Source organism: Chionomys nivalis, chromosome 9 (assembly GCF_950005125.1).
Source record: "Chionomys nivalis chromosome 9, mChiNiv1.1, whole genome shotgun sequence".
NCBI lineage: Eukaryota > Metazoa > Chordata > Mammalia > Rodentia > Cricetidae > Chionomys > Chionomys nivalis.
The window spans coordinates 61024591-61049251 of record NC_080094.1 but is presented as its reverse complement, the minus strand read 5'-3'; the positions used below and the strand labels follow the sequence as shown (position 1 = coordinate 61049251).

General features: G+C 42.3%; 1 protein-coding gene across 3 annotated transcripts in view; it reads left to right on the top strand.

Annotated features, from left to right (window-relative positions):
- Fmn1 (formin 1) overlaps nucleotides 1-24661 on the top strand; it is a 370006-nt gene that overhangs the window by 215911 nt on the left and 129434 nt on the right. For all 3 annotated transcript variants that reach the window (XM_057780542.1, XM_057780541.1, XM_057780543.1), the window contains 3 exons: nucleotides 1205-1292; nucleotides 16912-16973; nucleotides 18723-18811. In XM_057780542.1, coding sequence (XP_057636525.1) covers nucleotides 1205-1292; nucleotides 16912-16973; nucleotides 18723-18811 — 239 coding nt within the window. The remainder of the gene's footprint in view (nucleotides 1-1204; nucleotides 1293-16911; nucleotides 16974-18722; nucleotides 18812-24661) is intronic.

The following is a 24661-nucleotide window of genomic DNA, read 5'->3' as shown; positions in this document are numbered from 1 at the left end:
TCCAAGAAGGCCACACCTAATCTCTCTCAAATAGCACTATCTCTATCAAGAATGCAAATATTTGAGTCTATGGGGGCATTCCTATTCAAACCACCGTATTTAGTTAAGTAATTAATACACCCTCAATGGAGAAGAATGTGATTTTATATGGGGGATGGAAGTATTGGGAGGTTGTCATTCAGATAAATTTTCCACCATTCAAGATAAAATGTTTTCAGAGATAGGATGTAGAATGATAGACATGTAGTTAGCAGTATGAGTCATACTGTTGTATATACTTGAGGGTTTTTAATATAGTGTGTTTCTTCTGTGGGATTTCTATGGTAATAATCCAAAATCAAATATAATGAAGCTTTCAAAACTGAGAGGAAATAATATTCAACAAAGAGGATCTGAGTCATATAATTGTGTATTCATTGTATTCTTTCCTTTTTTGTCTATTCTTGAAGGGGGATCCGATTCATTCCACAATGAAAGAGTGGATAAGTAAAAACTTGGAGATGTGGATGAGGGTCTCGTTAGAAACATAAAGAGAATTTAGTACATATGTAGAGGCAAAGCCTAAAAATGCTCTAACTTGTCTCCTTCCCTCTTTGGGGAGCAAAACCAACTTCAGAAGAAACACAACCTGTGAGCTCAGTGACACATAGCACTCTCTAACCAAGGATGGCTTTCTGTGATAACATCCTTCCCACCCCTGAGGCTGCCTGAATAATGAAGTGGTATTGGGTTAGCTGGGCTAGCTTGCTTTTACCTAGCAGCAGCCAGAATCCATGTATTGTTCTCTAGGCCCCTTGTGTTTGAAGAAGTCAAAGTAGCCAGGAATGGTGGCACATTCCTTTTAACCTCTCCTCTCAGGAGGCTGAGGCAAAAGGTTATAAGTCATAGACCAACCTGGTCTATATGGTGAAGCAAATTATTTTAAAACATAAAAGAAAAAAATCAAAGTAAAATAATTTAAAGATATTTGGTGTTTGTGTTAGACCAGATGAATTCTGCATTGCATTTTCCTTTATTTTTGAATTGTAATGTAGATATGCTACTTTGAATTTAAGCATTAAGTTGAGTGCCTGTGATACTGTCAATATTTTCCCTTAGTGCATCAATATATCTAAAAGTCTTAAAGTCTTGGTGTTTTATTTTTTCTGAAGGATTGCATGATCATTTGAGCTTGTATTTTTTTTCTTTTTACTTAAAATTATAGATCATCAAGTTATTGGATGGAAAACGATCTCAAACTGTGGGAATCTTGATATCTAGTTTACATTTAGAAATGAAAGACATCCAGCAGGGTAAGTCATTCCTGTCATTTCCTTCTAGCCTTCAAGTTCTCCATAGCTTTCCATGCATGCTAATTCTATCCGAGTGCAGCTTCATCTTGACATTTTTGTATGGGTCTATGAGGTATGTCTTATTTCTCCCCTGTTGCCTACATCACCCATCCTGCATTTCCAGCTAGTCCACTTTCTACCCTCTTCTAACAGTCCTCCTCTGAAATCTTTCTGAACATTCTGTTGTGAAAATTTCCCAAAACACCTAAAAGTTAGAATGTCTGGTAACTGACATCCAGTTAAACATCTGTTGTTATATAGGCAGTCCCTTCACTAGCTAGATCGTTATGAAAAAGATGTCTCAGGCATTTTGTAATTTATCTTGCAAAATCATTAGTACTACCAATAAATGGTGAAGGGATTTTCCCAAAATACAACTGTAGCACTGTTATCTTGTCTTGAAATTGATTAACAAATTTTTCAGTATCTTTATTATTACTATTTTTATTGAAATCTACATTTTTCTCTGCTCCCCTCCCTGCCTCTCCCTTCCCCTGTTCAACCCTTCCCCAAGGTCCCCATACTCCCAATCTACTCAGGAGATCTTGTCTTTTTCTACTTCCCATGTATATTAGATCCATGTATGTCTCTCTTAGGGTCCTCATTGTTGTCTAGGTTCTCTGGGACTGTGATTTGTTTGCTGGTTTTCTTTGTTTTATGTTTAAAAACCACTTATGAGTGAGTACATGTGATAATTGTCTTTCTGGGTCTGGGTTACCTCACTCAAAATAATGTTTTCTAGCTCCATCCATTTGCCTGCAAAATTCAAGATGTCGTTATTTTTTTCTGCTGTGTAGTACTCCATTGTATAAATGTACCACATTTTTCTTATCCATTCTTCGGTTGAGGGGCATTTAGGTTGTTTCCAGGTTCTGGCTATGACAAACAATGCTGCTCCCTATTTTCATTTTGAGTGTTACCTTGGCAATTTATTTGTTGAGGAAACCCACTCACTTGTCTTACAGTTTCCCACTTTGATATTTTGCCAATTTTGCCAATCACCTTAACATGTTTTATCTCTCACATTAATCTATCCTCTGTGTTTCTGGTGCAGTGTTGGTTTGGTCTAGATTAATAGTAGGTAAGTGAGGAATTCTTCATAGATGCTGTACATGCCGTATGTTATATATACATGATTTCTTCAGAGTTAGTATTGAGTGGATCATGAGGTTAGTAAGCACTGAGGATTTTTGTCTAGGTTTATTCCTTCATTAATATACAAGATATTGATGTATGGATTCAGTCATTTCTTATTCTTTAGATTGAATATGCCTATATAGAAAAATATATAGCAACCACTTGATTTTTGCCTTTCCCCCCCCCTGTGCATACACACACACACACACACACACACACACACACACACACACACACTTCCTTCTTCAAATGATAGCATTTCACTTTGTTATCTTTGGTGCCTTTTTAATAAGAGCATCTAAAGAGACTGATGCATAGACTGGCTACAAAAAACTGGAATTGACAAAAGGCAGAAAAATCCCACCTTGATTTCTATATTAAAAATTTTGTCTTTCATATTAGTTCCTCAGAAAGGCATATGAATAAAAATAATATCCACAACCTGAAGTCTAGAAAGATGACTTACTAAATAAAATGCTTCTTTGAGTAAGCTTTAAAAGATTTGTTTGTTTTTATTTTGTGTGTATGGATGTTCTATATGCCTGTATGCTGGTGCACCATACACATGCAATGCCTGTGTGAGTCAAGAAGGCATTGGGTCTTACAGGAATGGAGTTATAGCTACTGTTAATCACCATGTGGATACTAAGTCCAGGTTCTCTGCAAAAGCAACAAGTGCTCTTAACCACTGAGCCATCTCTATAGCCCCCTTTTATTATAATTTTAAAACTAATATGTTTTATTTGTATACATTTTCTCTAATAAAAGTAAACCAAAAGGCATCATGCCTCTTGTATCTTACATTAAAACAATATTCCCTTTATTCATCCATCAACTAAATATATTTAGATGTGCCACTTATAACATGAAGGCGTTTTGGTATAGTTGAGCATGGGTTTAATGGCACAAGCACTCTGAAACAAACCTTCCCTTGAGGTATTTAGCCCCTGTTGCTCAAAGTCATTTGTCTCCACTGCTACTCAGGAGGTTTCTAAAGACTTACACTGCTTTTCCTTTCTAAATGAATTTGGTAGAAGATTGACATTTTGCTACATTACAAAACAATTGAGTTTATTAAAGATAATAAAACATTTTAAGTAAATGACAGTCACAGAGTATTCAAATAGGCTGACCTAAACAAATATTGTTGACTTAATGATAGAACCAAACATTTAAGTGTGAATATTAAACTTGAACAATATTATAGTTGATGGCAGTTTAGAACAGTTTTAAGCACCTTCTGGTGGTTGAAAGACTTACTATTGAGATTAAAAGCTTTCGTTGGCTTTCAAACCTTCTAGAAAGAAACTTTAGATCATGATTTGATAGTCTTTTGATGAGAAACTACCATATAGGGTATAATCCTTGGAATGAGAAAGTTCACCAACTGTGGTACCAGAGTTTTGCTCTTAACTTGTGCTTCTCACGCCCTTGGTAAATCCCTGGGAGATGAGATTTTATCTAACAATGTGGATATGAATTTTCCACCTTTCAACATCACCTGAAACATTGTTCAGTTCCTTTTACGTATGTATCACTGAGTATGGCAGATTGTAATATAGATAAGGGGCATTTGAGTCATGTGATGTAGCAATCACCAACTCAGGACCATACACTTTTCCATGGCATTACAGTCCCATTGGACTGAATAGTCATTGTGAAGTGAGCAAGATTTTATTTTGTCTGAACCTTCTCTACTCTGATCAAGAACAATGTGTATGAGAAGCAAACATGATCTCTCATTTCACCCTTGAAAACCCTAACCATAGCATCACAGAATTATATGCCTTATGTATATGATTATAGACTTTTCTCTGCCACAAACTCCTATGTTACTGTGGTAGTTTGGATGTCATTGGTCCTTATAATCTCATAATGAGTGGCACTATTAGGAGGCTTTGTTGGAGTGGGTATGACCTTGTTGGAGGAAGTATGTCACTGTGGGGGTGGGCTTTGAAGTTTTCTATGCTCAGTTTACTACCCAGGGTCTCAGTCAACTTCCTGCTGCCTGCAAAATGTAAGACTCTCAGCTCCTAGTCTGGCACCATGTCTGCCTGCATGCCACCATATTCCCCATCATGATGATAATGGACTGAACCTCTGAAACTGTAAGCGAGCCTTAATTAAATGTTTTCCTTGTAAGAGTTGCTGTGGTCATGGTGTCTCTTCACAGCAACAGAAAACCTAACTAAGACAGTTACACACTACACAGTTGGCTCCTAAGTTCTAAAACACTAATCTCCATGTCATTTCTTCATGTAATAATATATACCAGATGAGTACAGCAACATAACCAGAAGCTATGCTATTAAATTATTCCTGTAGAGTCCTTAACTGACACTGGTTTCTGAATGAGATGTCATTCTGAATCCAAGTCTGATTGTGAATGGAATATGCTTGGCCCCGTGCTGTTGTCCTGTTGAACAGATTCCTCAGGCTCGTGCAGCCGGAGACATTAACGTTCACGTGAGGGGACTGGAGCAAGATCTGATGGGAGGCATCAAACTGACAGCTAGGCAAACCCTCACTGCTGACACGGTCAGTTAAGAGCATATCCTTTCACCTCCTAGACATAGGATCATATTTGTCAGGGTGCCAAAAAAGATATTAACTTGCCCTTTTCAAAGTCTCAAGAAATAATGTCTATAACCTGAAATCCAGTACCTGAAAGTTCACATTTATTGAACTTAAGCATCTTCTCGACTACAGCATTGGAAAGGTCCAAGCCAGCTACGCTCTTGTTCACCTCACAATGAATAGTCAATCCAGGGGGGCCGTAATGCCTTGAAAAGGTTTATGATTCTGAGTTGGTTAACTGCAGTATCACATGACTCAAAATGACCCTTATCCATGTGGCAATCTGTCATATTCACCAGGACATACGCAAAAGGAACTGAATAAAGCCTGTTGTACGTAAAACAGTGGCCGTGCTTGCTCATTGTTCCGTCCATATCCTCGTCTCCACTCAGTGTTATGTATATTCATGCCGTTTCCTGAGCAAGATGTGATCTGTACTCCAGCACGTGCACAGAAACACAAGAAACATATTTTGAGTAAGGGGCAGGTAGATGATGGTAGAAGCACAAAGAAATAAGCGTAGACAAACTCTGAAAATAAAACACCTAATTCTTGGGAAATGTACTCTTCAGCTTGCCAGTAGAGGGACCTGTCAGCCTCTGGAAGCACTTCAGGGTTTCTGTTTTCTAATGACAAGCTGTCCTGCTGAGATTATAACTCTGTCTGTCTGTCTATCTGTCTGTCTGTCTATCTATCTTCTACCTACCCATCTTCCTATCTGCAAAGCCAAGTACCAAAGGCACAACCTTGTCCATCCTTGTTATTTGCTCTCAGATTTGTTCTTCTACTTTCTCACTGTGTGTTATTTTTAGCTTTACACAGGGCTCAATATATTGTTTGGTTTGCACATCTGTTTTTCTGTCATTTGCATATACTCTAAGGATGTAAGCTCCAAGAAGGAGAGTGTCCACAGATGCACACCCCAGAAACCTCCTGCTTGTGTCTGGCATCCACATGGTTATCATTAAGGGCTTGTTGAATGAATAAATAAAAAATAGTTATCGTTATAGTTAACTGTGGTTGCCATCCTGATTGGATTGAGAGACACCTAATGTATGAGGCACGCTTCTGAACAAGTCCATGATAGCATCTGCAGAGACAACCAGCGCATGAGGGCTCTGACTTGTCATGTCATTGAGGATTTTTTTCTTCTTCTGGCCTCTCCCCATTTTCCTCTTCTTTCTGCTTCCTGTCCATTAGGAACTGAAGTACAGTTTTGTCACATGTGTGTTACGACAATCTTCTGCCCAAGTCTCTGGGGCCAACCAACATCTATGGATGAACCCTCTGAACCTGTGACCCAAATAAATGCTTCCTTCTTTGTATCTGGTCAGGAAAGAAAGAAAAGCATCTAGTTTAGGTGGGTGAATCTATAAGAGACTGTGTGACCTTAGAGGATAAATGTGAAGGTCAGATTAGAGACTGTGTGACCTTAGATAAATGACAAAGGTCAGATTAAAGCCTGTGTGACCTCAGAGGATAAATGATGCAGGTCGGGTGCATAAATCTATTAGAGCCTGTGTGATCTTAGAGGATAAACAATGAAGCTCAGAACCAAGGCTGACACACACATTAATGTAAAAGAGGAAAAACATGGATGTGGGGTATTTAGAGAGAGTAGTTATAGCTGGTAGTAACAGCTACAGGGAGGATAGAACAGAATCTGGGGTACACCTTAGGCAATAAAGGGAAAACATGAAAGGCAAACCAGAGGTCTAGCAGCAAAAGCAACTTCAAGGAGAAATAAATTCGGTGTTAGAGGATTTTAGCATCCTTTCACTGGAGCTGTTCAAGCTAGCATCTGGAGGACCATGAAAATGCTACCCTCAGGGGTAAAGGAGTAGGGCTAGGCTACAGACACAACACCCTCCGAAGGGTAAGTCTGGGCTTTTCTCTACTAATGTAGCATGCTTGCTGAAGTCTCAACCAGAGTCGCTACAGGAGTGATTGCAAGGGAAATGGTTTCAAAAGAAGTTCCAGAAAGCCTGTGTTTCACCCAAGATATACTGAATCACTGATTTACTTACCCCTGGCTTTCCATCGTAGGACGGGATGACTTATATTTAGAAGCATTTGGCATGTGTGGACACAGTGACTGCCTACATGATTGCAAATTAGTGTTTTCATTCCATGTTAGTAATTTCCTCTTATTCTCGTCCCAGGGGAGATGGAAAATTGCTGTTGACTATTCTTGATACAAACCTCCATGTGCCTTGCAATGGACTAGGTGCCAGAAGCCTCCTGGTACTCATTTGGAATTTCCCGCACACTCAGAACTTATATTTATAATATTTAATCTAATACCAAAATAAAACATTTTTCATTTGCGTTCCTACTGGTCTGGTCAGAGGGTTCAGCTGCATTGCGTCGTAGCCTCTCTGTGTCAGTCTCAGCGTGAGAATGGAAGGCCACTTAAGGGAGGCTCCCAGCCTGGAACCTACATCCCACAGTACCCACCCACCAGACCTTGTTGCTTTGCTCTAATAAGTTACAGAAATCCATGTCAGCACTTAGGGGAGTTTTCAAAAGTGAATCTGATTGGGCATTGGGTATACATACACCACAGGTCACTGAAGACTTCCCTGAGAAAAAAATCTCACCGTAGTGTAAGAATCTCTGCTCCAAAGGTTTTCAGTCTCCAAATCATCCTTGTCAAGAACCCTCCCCATCTGGTGTTTTAGAGCACAGTTGTCAAAGTGTACCTTCTAATATGTGTGCTGCACAATGCATGGCAGAGCTAGCACCCACATTCTGAAGCCTAGACGATCCCAATTCAAATGAGATTCACAAGATTTTAAATGCCTTGCTAATTTTGATGGCTTCCGATTCTCATTTGGATACAATTATGATGGAAAGGTGGGAACTTCTGTAAGGTTTATGGGATACAGTTCCTTGGCAAACGTGCTTTGACTGTCCTTTTTACTCGGTTCCATGGACAATAAAGACAAAGTCTCCGCTATCCTCTTACCGTCAGTGTAGAGCTTCTCTACAGGAACCTCAAAGCCAACTTGTGTACATTGGGAAGTTTAATTAAAAACAGACATTAGAGTTTAAAAATGAACTTCATTTACATGGTTCTCTTTGTTCTCCCCAACCCAAATCGTGACAAAAATAGCGCAGCTATCACGTACTGCAGGAGCTTCCCCACCATAAGTGACTTGTGGTCATGATGGCATACCAACCCCATGACAAGGCCGGTGCCACTCAATTCATTAAGCACTGATAGAGGCCAATTTAGAAAATCAGGAAAAGTAAATGGTCTTTCTACTGCTTCCCTTCCCTACCTTTTCTTTCCTCCCACAGAGTCTGACACACCTCAGCAGTGGGGCTGTCCTCGCCTGCCTCCTTCTAAGCCATTATCCATTCCTTCAATAGCAGGATGGAGTCAGAGAGTGAAGGCCGGTCCCTCTTTATACTTTTCCTTCAGGCAATCTGCTGAGACCGTCCAATCTGCCAGGAATGTAATTTGGCTTAAAAGAGCAGAACGAATGGAGGGCCAGAAGCAGCTTAACCCAAACTGTTTCTCATTCCACCGCCCTCCAGAGAATAGAGGGGATGCAGGCAGGGAAGTTTTGTGAATTCTACACTCTGTGCCCTTCTTTGAGGTTTGAACCATGGACAATTCTAATTGTAGCTACAGGATGGTGTCTTGGGGCCTGGTACATGCCTGAGCTTAGGGGAAAGTTGGGACTTTTGTGTTATAAGATTGAATGATTTTGAGGTTTCAGGATAGATGAGAAAAAAAAGTCCCTTTCCACTTTCCCAAGACAGCGCATATTTACTGTGTCTTTCACACTTGCCTCTCATTCCATCAGAGCCTAAATTAAGGTCTTCATCAACTACTGTTATGCTCTGCCAGGCGTTCAGAAGTGCGGTAAAGACTGGAAATTACGTTCCCTTGATATTACTTATTCTTTCGGTATCTGGAGGTAACTCCATGTTTATTTTTTAATGTGTTTTTGCTCCCCTGTTAGTAAATTTTGACATGAAATATAAGAATCCCAGGCATTTCTATATATTTTATTTCAGATAAAGCCTTTTCAAACTCTCACTTCCTCCGTCCTGAAAATTCTGTGGAAGGGAGCTCAGCTGGAGCACAGATTCTTCAGAATAGCTTCAGTTATGGGAAGATTGACATTAAGTTATGGAAAGATTGACGTTAGGTCATTGTGTTAGAGAAACTGAATTGTTAAAGTTAGCACTGGAGATAGTAAAATATTAGTGAATATGGATGATATATATATATCATATATATATATATGGATGATATATATATATAACATACGCCGCATGAGATTCCCGTCAGACACCTTTATTTGTATAAAAGCATGTAGTGCCATTCAGAACACAATGTTTCTCTGTAGCCTTCTGTCTGCTGCTTGGCGGCTCATTATCTTAGGGGCATTTAGTCTGTTTTTAGATTACCCTGTTTGTTGTTTAAATGTCTTTCCCAATGATAAAGGTTGTAGTCATAAAGAGTGGAAGATGTCGTCTTGCTCTGGTAAATTTCTACTTCACTGGAGGGTAGTCGATGAGTGCAGGATAGAGCTTGAGGAATCCAGCTGAGTGATGTCGTACCTCACCTTTATCACTCATAAAACCCAGGCACAGCATCGCCTTCTTCAGTTTGGTGTGAAACGCTTTGAGCAACGCTCACACAGAGGAAGCTTGAAGTAATCATTGACTGCTAATCCTCAGGAAAGTCCGCCCACTGTCCCTACCCTCTAATGCTATGGACAGAGCTTTCTTTAAGCTCCTTTCTGGTGGGCGCCCTGGAGCATCTCATTTGGATATTAGCATCAAGCGAGAGTCTGTGTGGATCTGTGTCTGCACAGGCTCTCTGGGTGCCCAGGGGGAGGAAAAACACGGTGACTTGTGCTGGGGGTGGGGGCAAGGCAGCCTGAGGAAAGGGTCCAGAGGAATTTTGCTACTGTGAAGAAAAGAGACTCTTCAGTGGGGGCTCTCCAGAGGGGGCAGGAGGTCTCACCTCAGAATCGTTCTTCCACACTCTGGCTCCACACTCCTCCCTGCTACCCCATCCCTTCCTCTCACCATATGGACTCCCACCTCCCTTACAGTGGTGGCTTCTGTAGTTGGTAGACAAGGCTGCGAGAAGACCTTTTCCTCTCTTCAGTACTCAGATTCTGTCACTGCCCTCCCTCAAATCCCATCATACTTCACTTTCCTTTGGTTGAGCCTGAGAGAGTAATTTTTTTTTTTTTTGCAATCTTTTGGGAGAAGTATGCAGAGTTTTCAAAATCCAGATTCTTCTGTATCAGTTTCTCATTCTTTTCTCTTTTATTCATCAGTGACTTTTCTTAATCACTAAAAAAGAAATTGAGTAATTTGGGGGAAACGATGAAGTTTTATATCTTATGGTCGCTTAGCAGTTAGCACTGCCAACAAAACCATGTTCACTAACAGAGGCAACTTACTTTGTCAGTCATTCCTTTTCCAGCTGATAAAAGATCTAAGTCATTTGTGCTTGTGACAGGCCACCCTGGACAAGGTAGTCTTGTCAGCTACTTAAGTAATACAAATGATTATTCAAAGAAATAAAGTGGGCTGCATAAGAATTATTTTACAGACCTATCTGTCCGTGGCATCTCTGTCCTTTGGATAACCAGACTTTCCTTGGCTAGTCTATATGAAAGGCATGTGTCATCTCTCTCCCAAAGCTCTTGCGTGGAGGTGATTCTTCAGTCAAAATGAACATCTCCCAAGCCAGAAACATATCTCAGTAGTAGATAGAGTACTTCTAAGCATGAGCAAACTCCAGCATCACCAAAAGAAAACCCAAGAGCAAGCATTCTTGTGAGAAGTCTCTCTCCTTGTTTTACTGTCTTCTCCTAATAACATATCTTCCAAACAGTAAGCACACTGTTGATTTAGACACGGTACCCTCAGAGAGAGAGCTCTGGAGGGCTGAGAGAACATGTAGGTTCTTCCTCCTTCCCCAACAGTAGAGCCAGCGAGGGATTTGCCTGTTGTAAGACCCTGACCTGCGCATGTGCCTCAAGCAGGCGCATAGTTTTTATGTGTGCCTGTTAGTTTGAATTTGTGATACCGGCCTGCTTTTTGTCCCTGCTGACGGTTATTATATCTTAATGGGCGAAACACCACTCTAATGATCCTTGTGTATATAATCCTGGGAGCACAGAGCAGGCACCAGAGGACCACATAAAAATGTTTGCCTCAATTTCCCTGCGAAAAAAAGAAGCCCAGAAACCAGACTTGACCAAGGAACGGATTTTTTTAAAGGGAAAGGAACCCAATAAAATTACCAGCTTTTCACAGCGTGTGTCTCCTTCCTTTTGACATATTGTGAGGTGTAGGTGAAATATTCTACCCGAACTGACAGTGTGAGGCGGGTACAACTGAGGAGGGAGGGAGATAAAAGTAAAAGCCACCAGCCATGATTGATATGGCAGTAGCCCAGAGCTGCTGGGGTCTCCCCTTTGTGGATTTGACACTTCACCTTTCTGACACCGTCTGCAGGAGTGTTGGAATAATGAGCCCTTTGCAGATGGAACCAGAGCTATGCTTACTCGGGATTACTGTCCCGAAGCTCTGCGGCTGGCTAGAGACTTGTGCGGGAAGTCAGTCTTGATTCGGTTTGTAAGGTGAAAGTTGAACACCTATTTTTGAGACAGGCAAATGGCAGAGAGAAAGAGAGAGGAGTGTGTTTGTTTGTTTGTTTGTTTGTTTGTTTGTTCATGTATTTGCTGTTTGTTGTTCTTGTTTTGTGGTACTACCGAATGATCCCGTGGCCTCGCATGCGCTAGGCGAGCCCTTTACTGTTGACCTATGTCTGTAGTCAAGGATGCATATTTTCTAGTAGAAAATGGAGGGAGAAGTCGTCTGATCCTAGGGAATTCCACAGATGTTGTAACCAAAGACTGTGGTCATCACTTAACTAATTAACTAAGTTCGTGTAATGGCTTCTAAGTTGGATATAAATGCTTGCGTGAGTGATTGGGTCATTTATTGATTTTGTATTTTAAGAACTCTCTGACATACGGATCCTGCCACCACCACCACCACCCCCCGCCAGCACCTAGACTACATTTGGTGAATAGGAAACTGAATTAAGTCTATGTATGACAGCTCTCCGCAGAGGCCTATAGGTTTTAGGTTTTAGACCTGTGACCAAGCCTTCCTTTTGTGGGTGTTCAATAGGAAGGAAAAATAGAAAGATCTCAGGATCAACCAAATAATCTCTTGAGACTGCTTCCTCCGTCTTTAGATTTTATTTTAATCATAGTTAACCTATAGTTGTATACCTAGTTAACACGAGGCTTTACTGGAAACATGTCAATAGGGCCAAACTCTATATATTCGTTTTTCTTTAGCATTCGCTTTCTTCTGATCCCACCCACCCACCCATGGGCCCTGGAGAAAGATCTGTTCTGTCTACTTCTATGGGGATAGCGTGGGGATTCTTCTAAAGCCTCAATGTGGTTTCACCTCTTAGTTCCCTGAGTCTCCAGAATCAAGGGTAACTCCAGAGAGTGCCTCACCCACTTCCCTGTCCTTTCTGTCTGTGCCCTTTAGGTTTTTCACACCTTAATCATTGCATTAGGTGTTAAACTCTCCCAATGCTGGCCCGTCCAGTAGGTTCCTCAGCAGAGAACTGCCCAGCAGCGCCTGGTGCTCATCAGTGCTTTGTGGGTCCTTTAACACGGCTCTAATTCTACAAGGTCTCATCCTCCACCATGTGCAGACCCATCTCCTCAGTCCCTTTAGTTAATGCTTTGCAAGCCGAATTACTTGCCATTTCTAGAAGGTTCTGTGACCCTGTCTGCATCTCCTTCTTTCACTGTCCCTCACTGTTTGATTTTCTGTTCCCTGGGATTTATTGTAAGTTTAGAAATTGTCTTTGCCTGACAAGAGTTTGCCTTACTGAATGATGATTAACAAATGGAGTTCAGGAATCTGCCTGAAACAATAGACCAGTTAACTTGAACTGGAAATTTTTATTCTAAGGTGACTTTTTTTTTTTAAAAAAAGAAAATTATCTGAAGGTGGAATGATGGGAACAGCACCCGTCTTATTCATACCTTAATGACTGGAAAACCATTTATTAAATTCTTTTTGTCTTTCAGTATTGAGGACTACAGTTTACCTATAGTGAGAGAGTGACTTAACATGGTGATTGTGAAACCCAATCAAACAAACCTAGAGTTTTGAAAGAATGATTAAGAAGGAGCAAAGCAAACTGAATTCAAATGTTTGATTTGTCTAAGTCTTGCCTATCTTCACCTCAGTGTCCCTATGTATTTTCAAGACCCAAAGCTCTCCTCATCCAGAAACTTGCCTCTTATCAGCGAGGTTCAGTCTGTGGGAGCCCTGTAGCACCTCCATCTCTCTCCCACTTGCCCCCACCCACACATACGCGCACCACACTGGTTTGTGCTTCTTTCCTCCCAGGAAGAGTGGTCAAGGTGCCTAAGGAACTATCCCTGACTCCAGGGCTCTCCCAGTCCAGCACAGGAGAGAAGCTATTGCACGCTTGGCATGCTGCATGTTTTATCATTACACTGTCTCTATTGCATTTAAAATATAGTGAAGTCCTATGGCAGACCAAGGGCCCTCTACCCTGAAATTCAAGAGTGTCCTTCCAGGGCAGGGAATTTCTGAGTACTGGGCCTTGGTAGGTAGGGTGTGGAAAGGGAGGAACCCAAGGTATGATAAGAGATGGGGAGTTGCATCCTAGATGCATGGAGGAGGAGGAATCAGAGATGAGACTGCAGGAGTACACGAAGGACGGAATGAGTTTTAAAACAAGACAAGGAATTAGGGCTTTATTCAAAATTTGAAAGAGAGGCAACTGAAGTGTTGTAAACAGCAAGTAATCTTGAGGCGTGTGTTAAAGGAAACTTGGTTATAGCTCCTTGTTAGGCCATTTGCTTAGCATGCGCTAGGCGCTAGGTTCAGTCTCCAACATTGCAAAGAAACAAGCCAATAGCTAACTAGCAGACAAACTAACTAGCTGATTAACTCATTACTTAATCATTCATTCCACTCATGACTTAAACAGCTGGCAAACTAACTAACTTTGGTTCTATAATTAAGGATGGCCTGTGGGAGGCTTGAACTTAGAAATAAGCATTAGGGTATATCGATAGGTCTGGACGTACTAAATTTCCTTTAAGATACTTTACACGGTATTCTTTAAAACGTGGAGATGGCCGAGTCTATATGTGCCATGTAAATGAAACTTTTTGAGTTACACCTCAATTGGATTCTGATGGGAAGATCCAAGAGGGTTTCCTGGCAAAAACCACCTGAAACACCAAAGAATTCCAGAAGCTATACTTAGAGCATGAATTCCTGGTAGTCGCAAGTCTTCAGCTTCTTAGAGGCTGAGAGAGAAGATTAGCAAGCTTGTAAACACATGGCAATGCATATTGGAAGTCATGATCATCATAGGCCTTTCTTAAGTTCTGGCATGAGCTTCTATTTTATATGCTGTGGCAACCTCACATATGGCCTCACTCAGTATCTTCAGTGACGGGTGAAGGGTGTCAGGTCTGTTTTATAGCTATCCTCAGGTCCCAGCGACCTACCGGTAACATTAGCCCAGAGAGCGGAGAATGTTAGGTCTGTTCATGAGCGTCATCCCACCCACCCAGTCCCACTCCGGAAGAATCTAGCTTTTGCAGTTACCTCTCCCTGGAATATTTTCCTGCCAAGTTATTCACAAAATTGACCTTTTTAAGTCTTACATGTCACTTCCCTCAGGAAATTTTCATGATCATGTTATGTCCTCTTATAGACATTTGTCTGTTGTTTCTTTTTCCTGTTCCTTTGGAGGCTAAGGATCAGACCCAGGAATCCATGTATGCTATGATGCAACTAACCTATTCCGCCAGCCCAGTTTACTTCCTTTAAAGTTTATTGCCACCTCCAATTTTGCATTTATTATTTTTATCCCTCAATCTAAGACATTAATTTCTTAAGATTCAATACTTTTGTCTTAGATAGTCATGGCCCTTGAAAACAACTTCTGAAAAGCTGATTTTTGTGCACAATCAACTCGGGGCCTAGGAGGATGAATGGGTAAATAAAAGTCTCCAGAACCCCCCCCCCCTGTTTCTGGCCCCATCCCTTCTTCATATTTTCTTTTCACTGCCTGGTACACAGAAATACAAACCACTGAACCATGTATCTGGGGTCGAAGTTGACTAACTCTTTCAAACCAAGCACTTACTCAGGGTGGAAAAAACCCAGATCTCTCTTTCTTGGTGACAGAGATTTTTTTGATTCAGGCTCCAAGCTCAGATACAGTACTCAGGGTACATGATTTTTTTAAAAGATTCCTTTAAAATCTATCTTTAAATATATGCCTTTTCTTATTTATTCATATCAGCTAATTTTAAAGCAGCATGTTGGAGTTCATATAAAAGAGCCATTGTTCCTGGCCTTTTCTATTTGCCTGTGTTTTAAAACATCAGCCATTTAGATCGTCCATCTGACCAATTAGTGAATCTCTATTATCTCCACAAACAATACACCAGTCCTGAGACACTAAGTTCTTTCATTCTTTTCCCAAATCACATTTTTTTTTTCTGATGGCAGGGTTCACACTGACTTTCCTGGTACCTTGGTAGAATCTTGTCAGTAATCTTCTAATTGCCCCTGCCCTCCATCCACAAGTCTAGAAATAACTTGTGAATGAGGGTTTAAGTTAGAGAAAGTGGGCTCGAAGCAGTTTTAAGTATTCCTCTTGGTGTTCTGGGTAGGGATGTGCCCTAGTCTCAGGTAACTCATTTTATTGAAATGTTTGAATGTATACATATGAGTCTAAATGATAGGAGGAAGAAAAAAAATTCAGAAGCAGCCTACCCTTCACCTCGTTCTCTGCATTCTCCAGGGAAGCCTGGTGTAATGGAAGGAACGAATGACTTAGAGAGCAGAACTTTAAGGCATTCTAAGCATCACTGGTTGGTTTAATAAAATTAATTAGCCTGCCACAGAGAAAATTTACTAGCACGCTGGTTAATTTCACAATGTAAAGTCAGGAAAGAGAGGTAGCACTGAGGGGACAAACCTTATTAGTTTTGAATAATTATTTAAAGATGTGGGCCCTGCCAATTTCAAACACTTGGATAGCCAATTCCATCAGAGCTTTTAAAAATCTGTTACATGTGTATCCTAGCATGTATGGGAAGGAACCTCCACAGATGAAATCATAAGCACATTAACTAAAGGCAAAATAACCATTTAAGATACAGAACCAAAGGCAGAATCCTAATAAAAAAACATGGGAATAAAAACTTACCTTGGTACTGGCTCATGGGAGGTTTCTATGATCTTAACTTGCTATTGATGCAATGATTATTCTTTCGTGTCTTTTTAATCCAAACAAGATGTTTGCGGCGGCCACGGAAAGGTGCCTGGAATCACATGCCTGAATTCATTTAATTTGCGAACACTGTCCTTTTTTTCTTCTTTTTCCCTTCCTGGTAATGGGCAAGAGTCAATTCTTCTACATTAAGTGCTAAATCTCTTCAATTACCAGCCGGGAAGAAAGATTTAAAATTGTGCTTCCAACCTCCAAACTGATTTAGTTTAAAAGCTCAAGCCCTTCTCCTGTGGAGCCTAAATTAAACGACAGAAAGGACTCAAAGCCTGAAGAATTAAATAAGGCAGGGCTAACACTCAGGCCGGCCATAGGGACAATTTTGGGTTTGCTTTCAAATGAACCCCCGTGGAATGAAAGGAAGGGGAACAGAAACAAGCTGCCAGGCAGAACCTGTGTAAGAAGAGCAGGCCGATACTGTGGGAAAGCTGGGCCTGGGGTGAACATTGGTGTGGGGATCAAGTCAAAACCTTACTCCTTTCTCTCTTTTCTTTTCGACAGCCATATTTAACGTGGATGACTCTGTGGTTGACCTAGAGACCCTGGCAGCCTTGTATGAAAATGTGAGTGTCAAATGCATATAGAACAGAGTTTTTGTCTTTCTTTCTACCCTAAACACGACCGAGCCATTGGTGTTCTTTGGTAGTCAGGATCTGAACCCCACAGAAGCGATTCAGACACAGCGATGCAGGTTTGCATGTGGAGGATCGTGTTCTTAACTCCCACTGCAGTGTCTGTCCTAGGAGATGTCACTGTCACCAGCGAAGCAGAGACCTCCGCTGTGCCTTAGAGCCCAGCCCTACTGCTTGCTAACAGAGTGAACGAAAATGAGCCTCCTACTAATGCTGGCACACCCCAGTATCTTCTTCTGAGGAATAGGAACCCGAATAGCCACTTGGGTGATCATTCTCATACCAGATGAGCTGATGCCATTAGATGCAGGGGGCAGCACTGGATGGCAAATGTGTGTTCTAGCTTTAATGTCAGGCGTCCTAAGCTTGGGGTCCGGCTCTGTATTGCCTACTAGATGATCTTGGCTGGGCCAATCGTTTAAACAGCTTAGTCCTGTTCTATTCTGTTTCTGTAGTACAATCCAGATTAGTGTGGGACTCTACCTGACTTTTTTCTATTGAGTAAGAATTTGATCAAGCAACCTGTGAGTTCTCATGGAACCCAAACCACATCCCAGAAAGTCAAGTCACACAGTTTGGGAAGGTTGTGAATCATGTGTAAGAAACATTGCTGTAATGCACAAAATCTTTGTGAGTGGGAATAGTGAGCGGGATCCATAGGCCCTCGTGAGGTGATGATACCCGAAAATCATGGTTGTCATCTGCTCTCTTCATTGACTATCAGGGTGGGTGGAACTGGATTCTCTAAGCCATGGCAATTCTCACGTAACTGCATGGGCCCTGTGACATGCTGTGGTCACTCAGCTCACAGGAGTTAAACATGTACGTCCATGAGGACCTTAAATTTCCATAATCTAGTATAGCCCAACGAGTTCATCAGTTCCCTACATATTCTCACATTCTTCATGTATGTAAGAAATTAGTTAGTACTGAGTGGGAGGCTTTTGCATCTTCCTATCCACATAGTACTCATGAATAAACCCAGAGACTTACAAGTATCCGACCATTGGAAATTAGTGGTGCATTTATTGAGTGCCTGGAAGCTGAATCCAAAACTCATTACTAGCATATCAGTGCAAACCTTAGGAAGTTTTCCTCTGAGAAATGAGGATATGGTAATTGATGGCATAGAACTCTATCAAGCAAGGTGCCTTCCTGATGCTTTCTGTTGTTACCATGGTTTCAAGAGTATGCATATGGCCAGTAGAGGAAGTCTGTACACAACTGGAAATGTTGGGTAAATTATAAAGCATGTTACTAAATGCCCAAATAAGTAGTGTAAACAACACATACTTATTAAAATCAGAAAAAGTGGAAGTGGCGACTACTAATAATCACATGGGAAGCCCATAGAAGGTAGGACCGTAGTTCTGGGGAAGAGACAGCTAAGGGCAGCTTGGCCCACAACTGCCTACAGGAGACTCAAGCTGTCAACTCTCTCGACCTGTGTGTCTGCATATGTTCACTTGTCACGGCAGTTTACTAGTAACTGCCAAACGTGAACGTGTCTCAGGATGACCTGGAAGGGGTTTCCAGGCCCTACCTGTGTAGTTTCTTAGGCTTGAGGTGAGGCCCAAGTGGTGCCAGTGCTTCAGGGTGTGGGCTCACAAGTCTGTGGTCTTAGGCCGATTCACTTGACTGTGTGTGTTGTTGTTTGCTTCTTCTCTCCTCCCGATGCAGCGAGCCCAAGAAGATGAACTGACTAGAATAAGCAAGTACTATGAGACCTCCAAAGAAGAAGACTTGAAGTTGCTGGACAAACCTGAACAGTAAGGAGCTTTGAATTACCTTTGGTTAGTCTGAAAGGGGATCGACGAACTCCAACTGTCCGTCTACCAGCTATGAATGTCAAGTCTAAATGGTACAGAGAGCTGAGTTACAACAGCGTCGATCTGTGCCCTATTGCATCCAGCAGGATGACTCGGCTGCCGGGAAGGCTGCTGTGATCCGTGTTGTCGGGTGCAGGGTGCCTCTCCCCCTGCTCTCACCCCACACCACTCGCATTTCTTTCTCGAGCAACTTAATTCCTCCTAGACTAAACATTTTAGCCAAAAGGGTAACTGAGGAAGGAAGAAGGCGTTACTATTCTGCCTCAAGATTTGCTCATGTGTTAAAAGGATGACAGCAGAGTCACGGACCGAATTCAAACTGGTTTTCTTAAATGTCATACTTGGTAAACGTAGCCTGAATGTGACAGGTTTCCCACAAACATCTACTCCTTCTGTGTGGATCTCTCTTCTTTCCATTAATTCTCTCCAGTGGCTATCTCTGGTTTGCAGTACCATCTCCTATGCTTTGAGAACTCGGACCTCTGCTGCATACCTGAGGGGCTTCCTGTTGACTAGACCCTTGAGGTCTGCAAACCTCAGATGAGTTCCTGAGAGACCCCCACAAGATATTTAGGGACTGAGACTGCAATTGTGTCCTGGTTTGGGGCTCTTGTGCCTGTTGCTACTGTGAGTGCTGCCTGTTCCATTCAAGCCAACCTTCTGCAGCCGGGGAGAGACAGCTGAAGAAGGCAAAGAGAAAACAAATGAGATGGTTACCCCTACAGGCACCCGAGGTTCTGTCTTATACTCTGTGCCCTCTGTCTGGATGCCTCAGTTCTCATAGACAGACACAGAAGGAAACATCTCTAAATGACGGGCAAGCTAGTTTGTGAGAGATCCTAGGTTTACCCCAAATACTGTCAAACCTTGCTGATAACTTCTGAACCTTAGATGAAATCCTCTCACGTGACTTTTAAAGCCGATCCGTAAAGCCTTAGAATATGTGTAGGTCAATTCCAATGGGATTCCACTGCCCTTTCATCTCATTAGCATCAACCGTCAGGCTTGCCACCTCCACCACTGCTGATTCTTCTCAGCTAGAAGTCAGATTCAGTGACTCTGAATTCACTCTGTTACGTCGCTAATGGTCACAGGAAACGTGACTAGCGATGAGATATGTGGACACTGGCAAGGCCACTTCTGGTACTTAGAAATGGTAGGGCATAGCAAGCATTTAGACAGGGTGAGTATGCCAAATTATGGGATGAAATGGTTACGTCTGGAGTTGGCAAACTTTTCCTGTAAAAGACTAGATGATATTTTATACTTTGTGGGTGAAAGGATCTCTCAAGAGTCCTCAAGTCAGCCACTGCACTGTCATGGTTTGGATAAGGCTACGTAAGCAAAGGGGCACAGCTGGATGTCAACTTTATATAGAATTGCCGAGATTTGAATTTCGTGTCATTTTACATGAAAAAGAAAAAACCTTCTATACTTTGTGCAATCATTTAACGTATGAAAGCCATTCTTCGTTTTCACGACTCACATAAATAGAAATGGCTGGCTGGGTTTGGTCCATTAGCTCTAATTTGTCCACACTCAAACCACTCAGTAAAACCTGCCGTCGACCGAGAGGATGGGGTACAATGAAGCACTGATGTGAGATAAACTGTGTGTCTGCCAGGAGAGGCATCCCTCTGCCTTTTGTGGTACAGCCTCCCAGCATCATTTCTCTGCACTAATTACCGGGGCACAGAATAATGGTGGCAACTAATTAGCACAGGGCTTATTATCTCCCGGCTCCACCTGTGATCTAGCTAGATAAGCATTTTCAAAGTTTGGGGGGCCGTTGTGCTGACTCCTGATCACTCACCACTATTGCCGGAGGCAGAGTTGCCTGTCATGTGGGGCTGCTCAGATGGCATACAAGGCCGAGGGACTGGTATGGAGACGTAGAGAGGTTCCCGGACCCGAGCAGACCTCGCCTTTGTTCTCTGTGTCTCTGAAGGCAGCTCTTGTCTGATCTATGCCAGAGTCTGGTTCTCTGGTGATTTATTTGCCACTTATTCCCAGCGAGTGGACTATAAGCATGTTTTACATACTGGGAAATATGAATCATTGAGTTTAGCATTTCAGTTTCTTAAGAGTCGTGTGGTGCCTAGCCCTATAAATCACAGCATGGAGAGGCTGGCCTCATCACTCACCTCATCAGCTCTCTGACACCCCAATGCCAGATTTAGAAGGCCATTTCTCACAGAGGTGTCATCTGCTTGGGACCTGGCTGTCTGAGAGTCACTCCTGCCAGGGATGTCCCTTGACTCCCCTGAGATGTGTTGGTGAGGAAGGATGTGGCACTCCTGGTTAGATCTGTTGACCACTTAGGCCCGAAGCTGGCCTCTTAAGGTCTGCAGTGAGACTATTGTGCACATCACATTAGGACCTTTCACTGGGTTCACAGCTAGCTACAGTGTTTAGTGTTTTCCTTCCTGGGGTATAGGCTGCATGGTGAAATAATACCATGAATGCAACCTCTGTTGAACACATATCTTAGGTCATTAGCGGATTCTGAACAATGGTGATAGATCACCTTAGTCTCTTCAAAGACTGGATCACACAGCATCATCCCACCTGTGAGCCCAGCTGCCACGGCAGCTGTAAAACCCACACAAGGTGAGCCACAGGCCTTCTGTTGTGGATTCAGGCTGAGCTGGAGTCCTTCCTGGGGAAATAAACCACATGGCGTAAGGAGGGAAAGGTTGCTCGTTCGTGCGTCTGTCCTTTCTTGTAGAACTAGAAGAGCTGTAGAATCCAGAATGAAACTGTAGAGTACCCCAAGTGGAAATTAGCCCGTGAGTATTTGTAAATATGAAGGCTTACTGTGCTTGGGGGTCTGTAATGGCTTATTATCCCAGCACGTGTGGATAGAATATAGAACACAGGGGCAGAGTTCATCAGACACTTGGTTCACATAGCCTTTGTGATGACCTTTCCTGTGGGAACTTGGCCAGACAAATGAGAAAAGAGGTATGGTGCCTCTCCTTGACCCTTTGCCTTGTGATGTTTGTGCTGAAAGTTACATAAAATCATATATTTCATTCTCTGATTTTACTTCTCTGGTGTTTTAGATCTTTAGTTTTGACCAAATGTGTCCAAGTCATCTGCCTCCTCCAGCACCAGGAAGGACCAGTCACTTAGGGTCTTCCTGCTCCACAGCCCCTTATCCACTTGCCTTTCTCCATCACAGGCCCACTCACCTTCCCCCTGCAAGGCCGTTCCCAGTTCTTCCAGCCTAAAATCCACTAATGGTTCCAGGTAGCCACACCACTGCTATAGTTATTGTAGGAAATAAAATATTTAAAAGTATTCTCTATCTAAAAAACTCTCTGTTCAGGAAAAAAAAGTACATTTCAGAATATCAAACTCCATTTACTTTGCCCCAGATTCCTTATAGACACTGTCTAGCCTATCTTGGCTCACTTCTCTGGTCTACAGGCCTGTCATTCACAGCATCATGGGGACTCAGTGACCACAACTCACATTGCTTCCCCAGGCCGCTCATCACTGACCACACCTTTTCCACATGTCAGTAATCATGGGTGTGTTTTTCGCAGTATCAAAAAAGAAACCATATGTAAACCTAACCCTGTTCCCAGGCCCTATGTACCTGTAAAGGCTTCCCATACCCCTGAAGAACTGAGCAACCATAGCTAGTGCACTAGAACTCATTAGCAGTGATAGGTTCTATAGAAAAGCAAAGCCCTCCGTGTGCTGTCTCTCCCAGCTCCTTGAGATGCTTTGAGAACCTTCCCAGAGCAAGCCCTGATCCTAGCAAGTTCCTAATCTCAGACAGCCTTGCAGTTTTACTCTGTTCTTTGTTGAGGAGCCTCTGACCCTGTTGCCACAGATGGGTCCTCTGGCTCCTCCGAGGGATAGTTAGTTGTTTTTCCTCCGGCATTCCCGGCTTCCCATCCATTCCTGGTGAGTGAGCAGAGGCACTGCTCTTTCCTCACTCGGGTGCCGTCTGTGTCTGCTCCGCGACTGTGTTCATCTTAAGGAAGGCATTTACCTAGTTCAGAGAACATGGTCCTACACAGGGTATGAAGAGATGAGTGGTCACTAAGGGGAGGGGAGAAATGCAGGGCATTTTCTGGAATAGCTCTCAGCATCTAAAGGAGCAAACCTTCCCAAACGCATCACAGAACCAAATGCTGCCAGTCCCCAGAGATGTTTACTGCTGACCCTCTGTGAAACTGGCGACAGCTCTGAGGTTGCCCATGATAAATGACTCTGGTTAATGCTGTACTGTACTTAGGAGGGAACAATTTAGAAAGGAAGGGTAATTACTTTCTTCCTGTCCCTAAGCAATACTTCTGTGTTCTGTTAAATGCCGTAGTGTATAGTATGATGATAACTGTGGCTGCGCATGCACAGAACCTGAAGACAAGGGAGTGCTTTCTCTTTTGAGTTCTTCTTCTTTGTTTCCAGAGTATTTTAAAAGGCTGGGACAGGGAGAAAATGACAACTAGGACCTGGTTGGGGGAGTTAAGGAAAGTAGCTGATAAAAAAAAATGTATTAAGTCTTACCAGGGCACAGTGTTACACAACTATTATCTCAGTACTTGGGAAGCCGAGTCAGGGAGATTGAAATTTTGAGTTCACCTCAACTCTATAAGTAAGACCTTGTCTTAGAAACAAAGCACACAACAAAAACAAACCAGACTTCCAAATCACCTTCCCCAAAATACCTGTGAAAGGAACAGAATATAGGGCAGGAAAACAAACTTAGGGACAGAAATGGGCGTGGAAGTAGGGGTGGTGGTACAGCCTTTTAATCCCAGCAAGTGAGGATGCTGAGGCAGGAGAATGGTGAGTTAGAGACCAACCTGGGCTCCATACCAAGACTCTGCCAATAAAAGAAAGTTGACCCCTCCCCCCCTTTTCCTCCTGTCCCTATGCCCTATCTGCTCTTGGTCCTCCAGCTCCTGCTCCTCCTGCTCCTCCTCTCCATCTCCTGCTGCTCCTTCTCCTCTTTCTCATCTGACAGAGAGAATAACAACTGTATTCATCTGCGAAAGTACATTTGGTGGAAAACTGTAAAATTTCAAAAAGTGATAGTATTATAAATTGACCAAGACCTTCAGAAATATCAGGTAATAATCATTTCAACTCCAGACTGAAATTAAGGGCTGTTAGTGGATTCTCCCCCTTTCTGAGTTCATAGCCAACTGTCTCAACTCATACTACTTTATACCCTTTCCTGTGGCGGTTGGCCTCAAAAGCACGAGGCTCTTCCAGCTTCATTTCACGGAAGACACCAGTGCCCAGCCACTCAGACAGTGAGCCACTGTGTGTAGAGCAGTAACCAATTTTGACTCTTGAGAGTTGTTTGGCCAACTTTTTAAAGATTTTTAGGGTGTCTACTTTATGAATTTCTGCTTTTTTTCTAAGTACTGAGCTGCCTATCAGCTGTACCTATGTAGGTCAATTGACCCAAAGAATGAACAAATACCTGGAAAACTAGATCACTATAGACTGCTATATATAACTGAGCAGAAATAACAGCAATCTCATTTCAATAATATCTTATCGCTTGACTATAGATTGTTTTTTTCAAAATCTTCAGTTTGTTCTGCTTATGATGATATACTTTTTAGAGAATTCTACACGACACAGGAGTTGACAGTCATTTTTTCATGCAGTTAAAAACCAGGGCTTTCCATTTGGATTCAGCCTCTCCTCTGAATAGCAGGAGAAAAATAGTGCTTTCAGAATACTTGCATAAACCCTCAACTCATTGCAGGAATTCAGTGGAGACCCTGCTGTCAACAATGGAGCAGATACCCTTCTAGC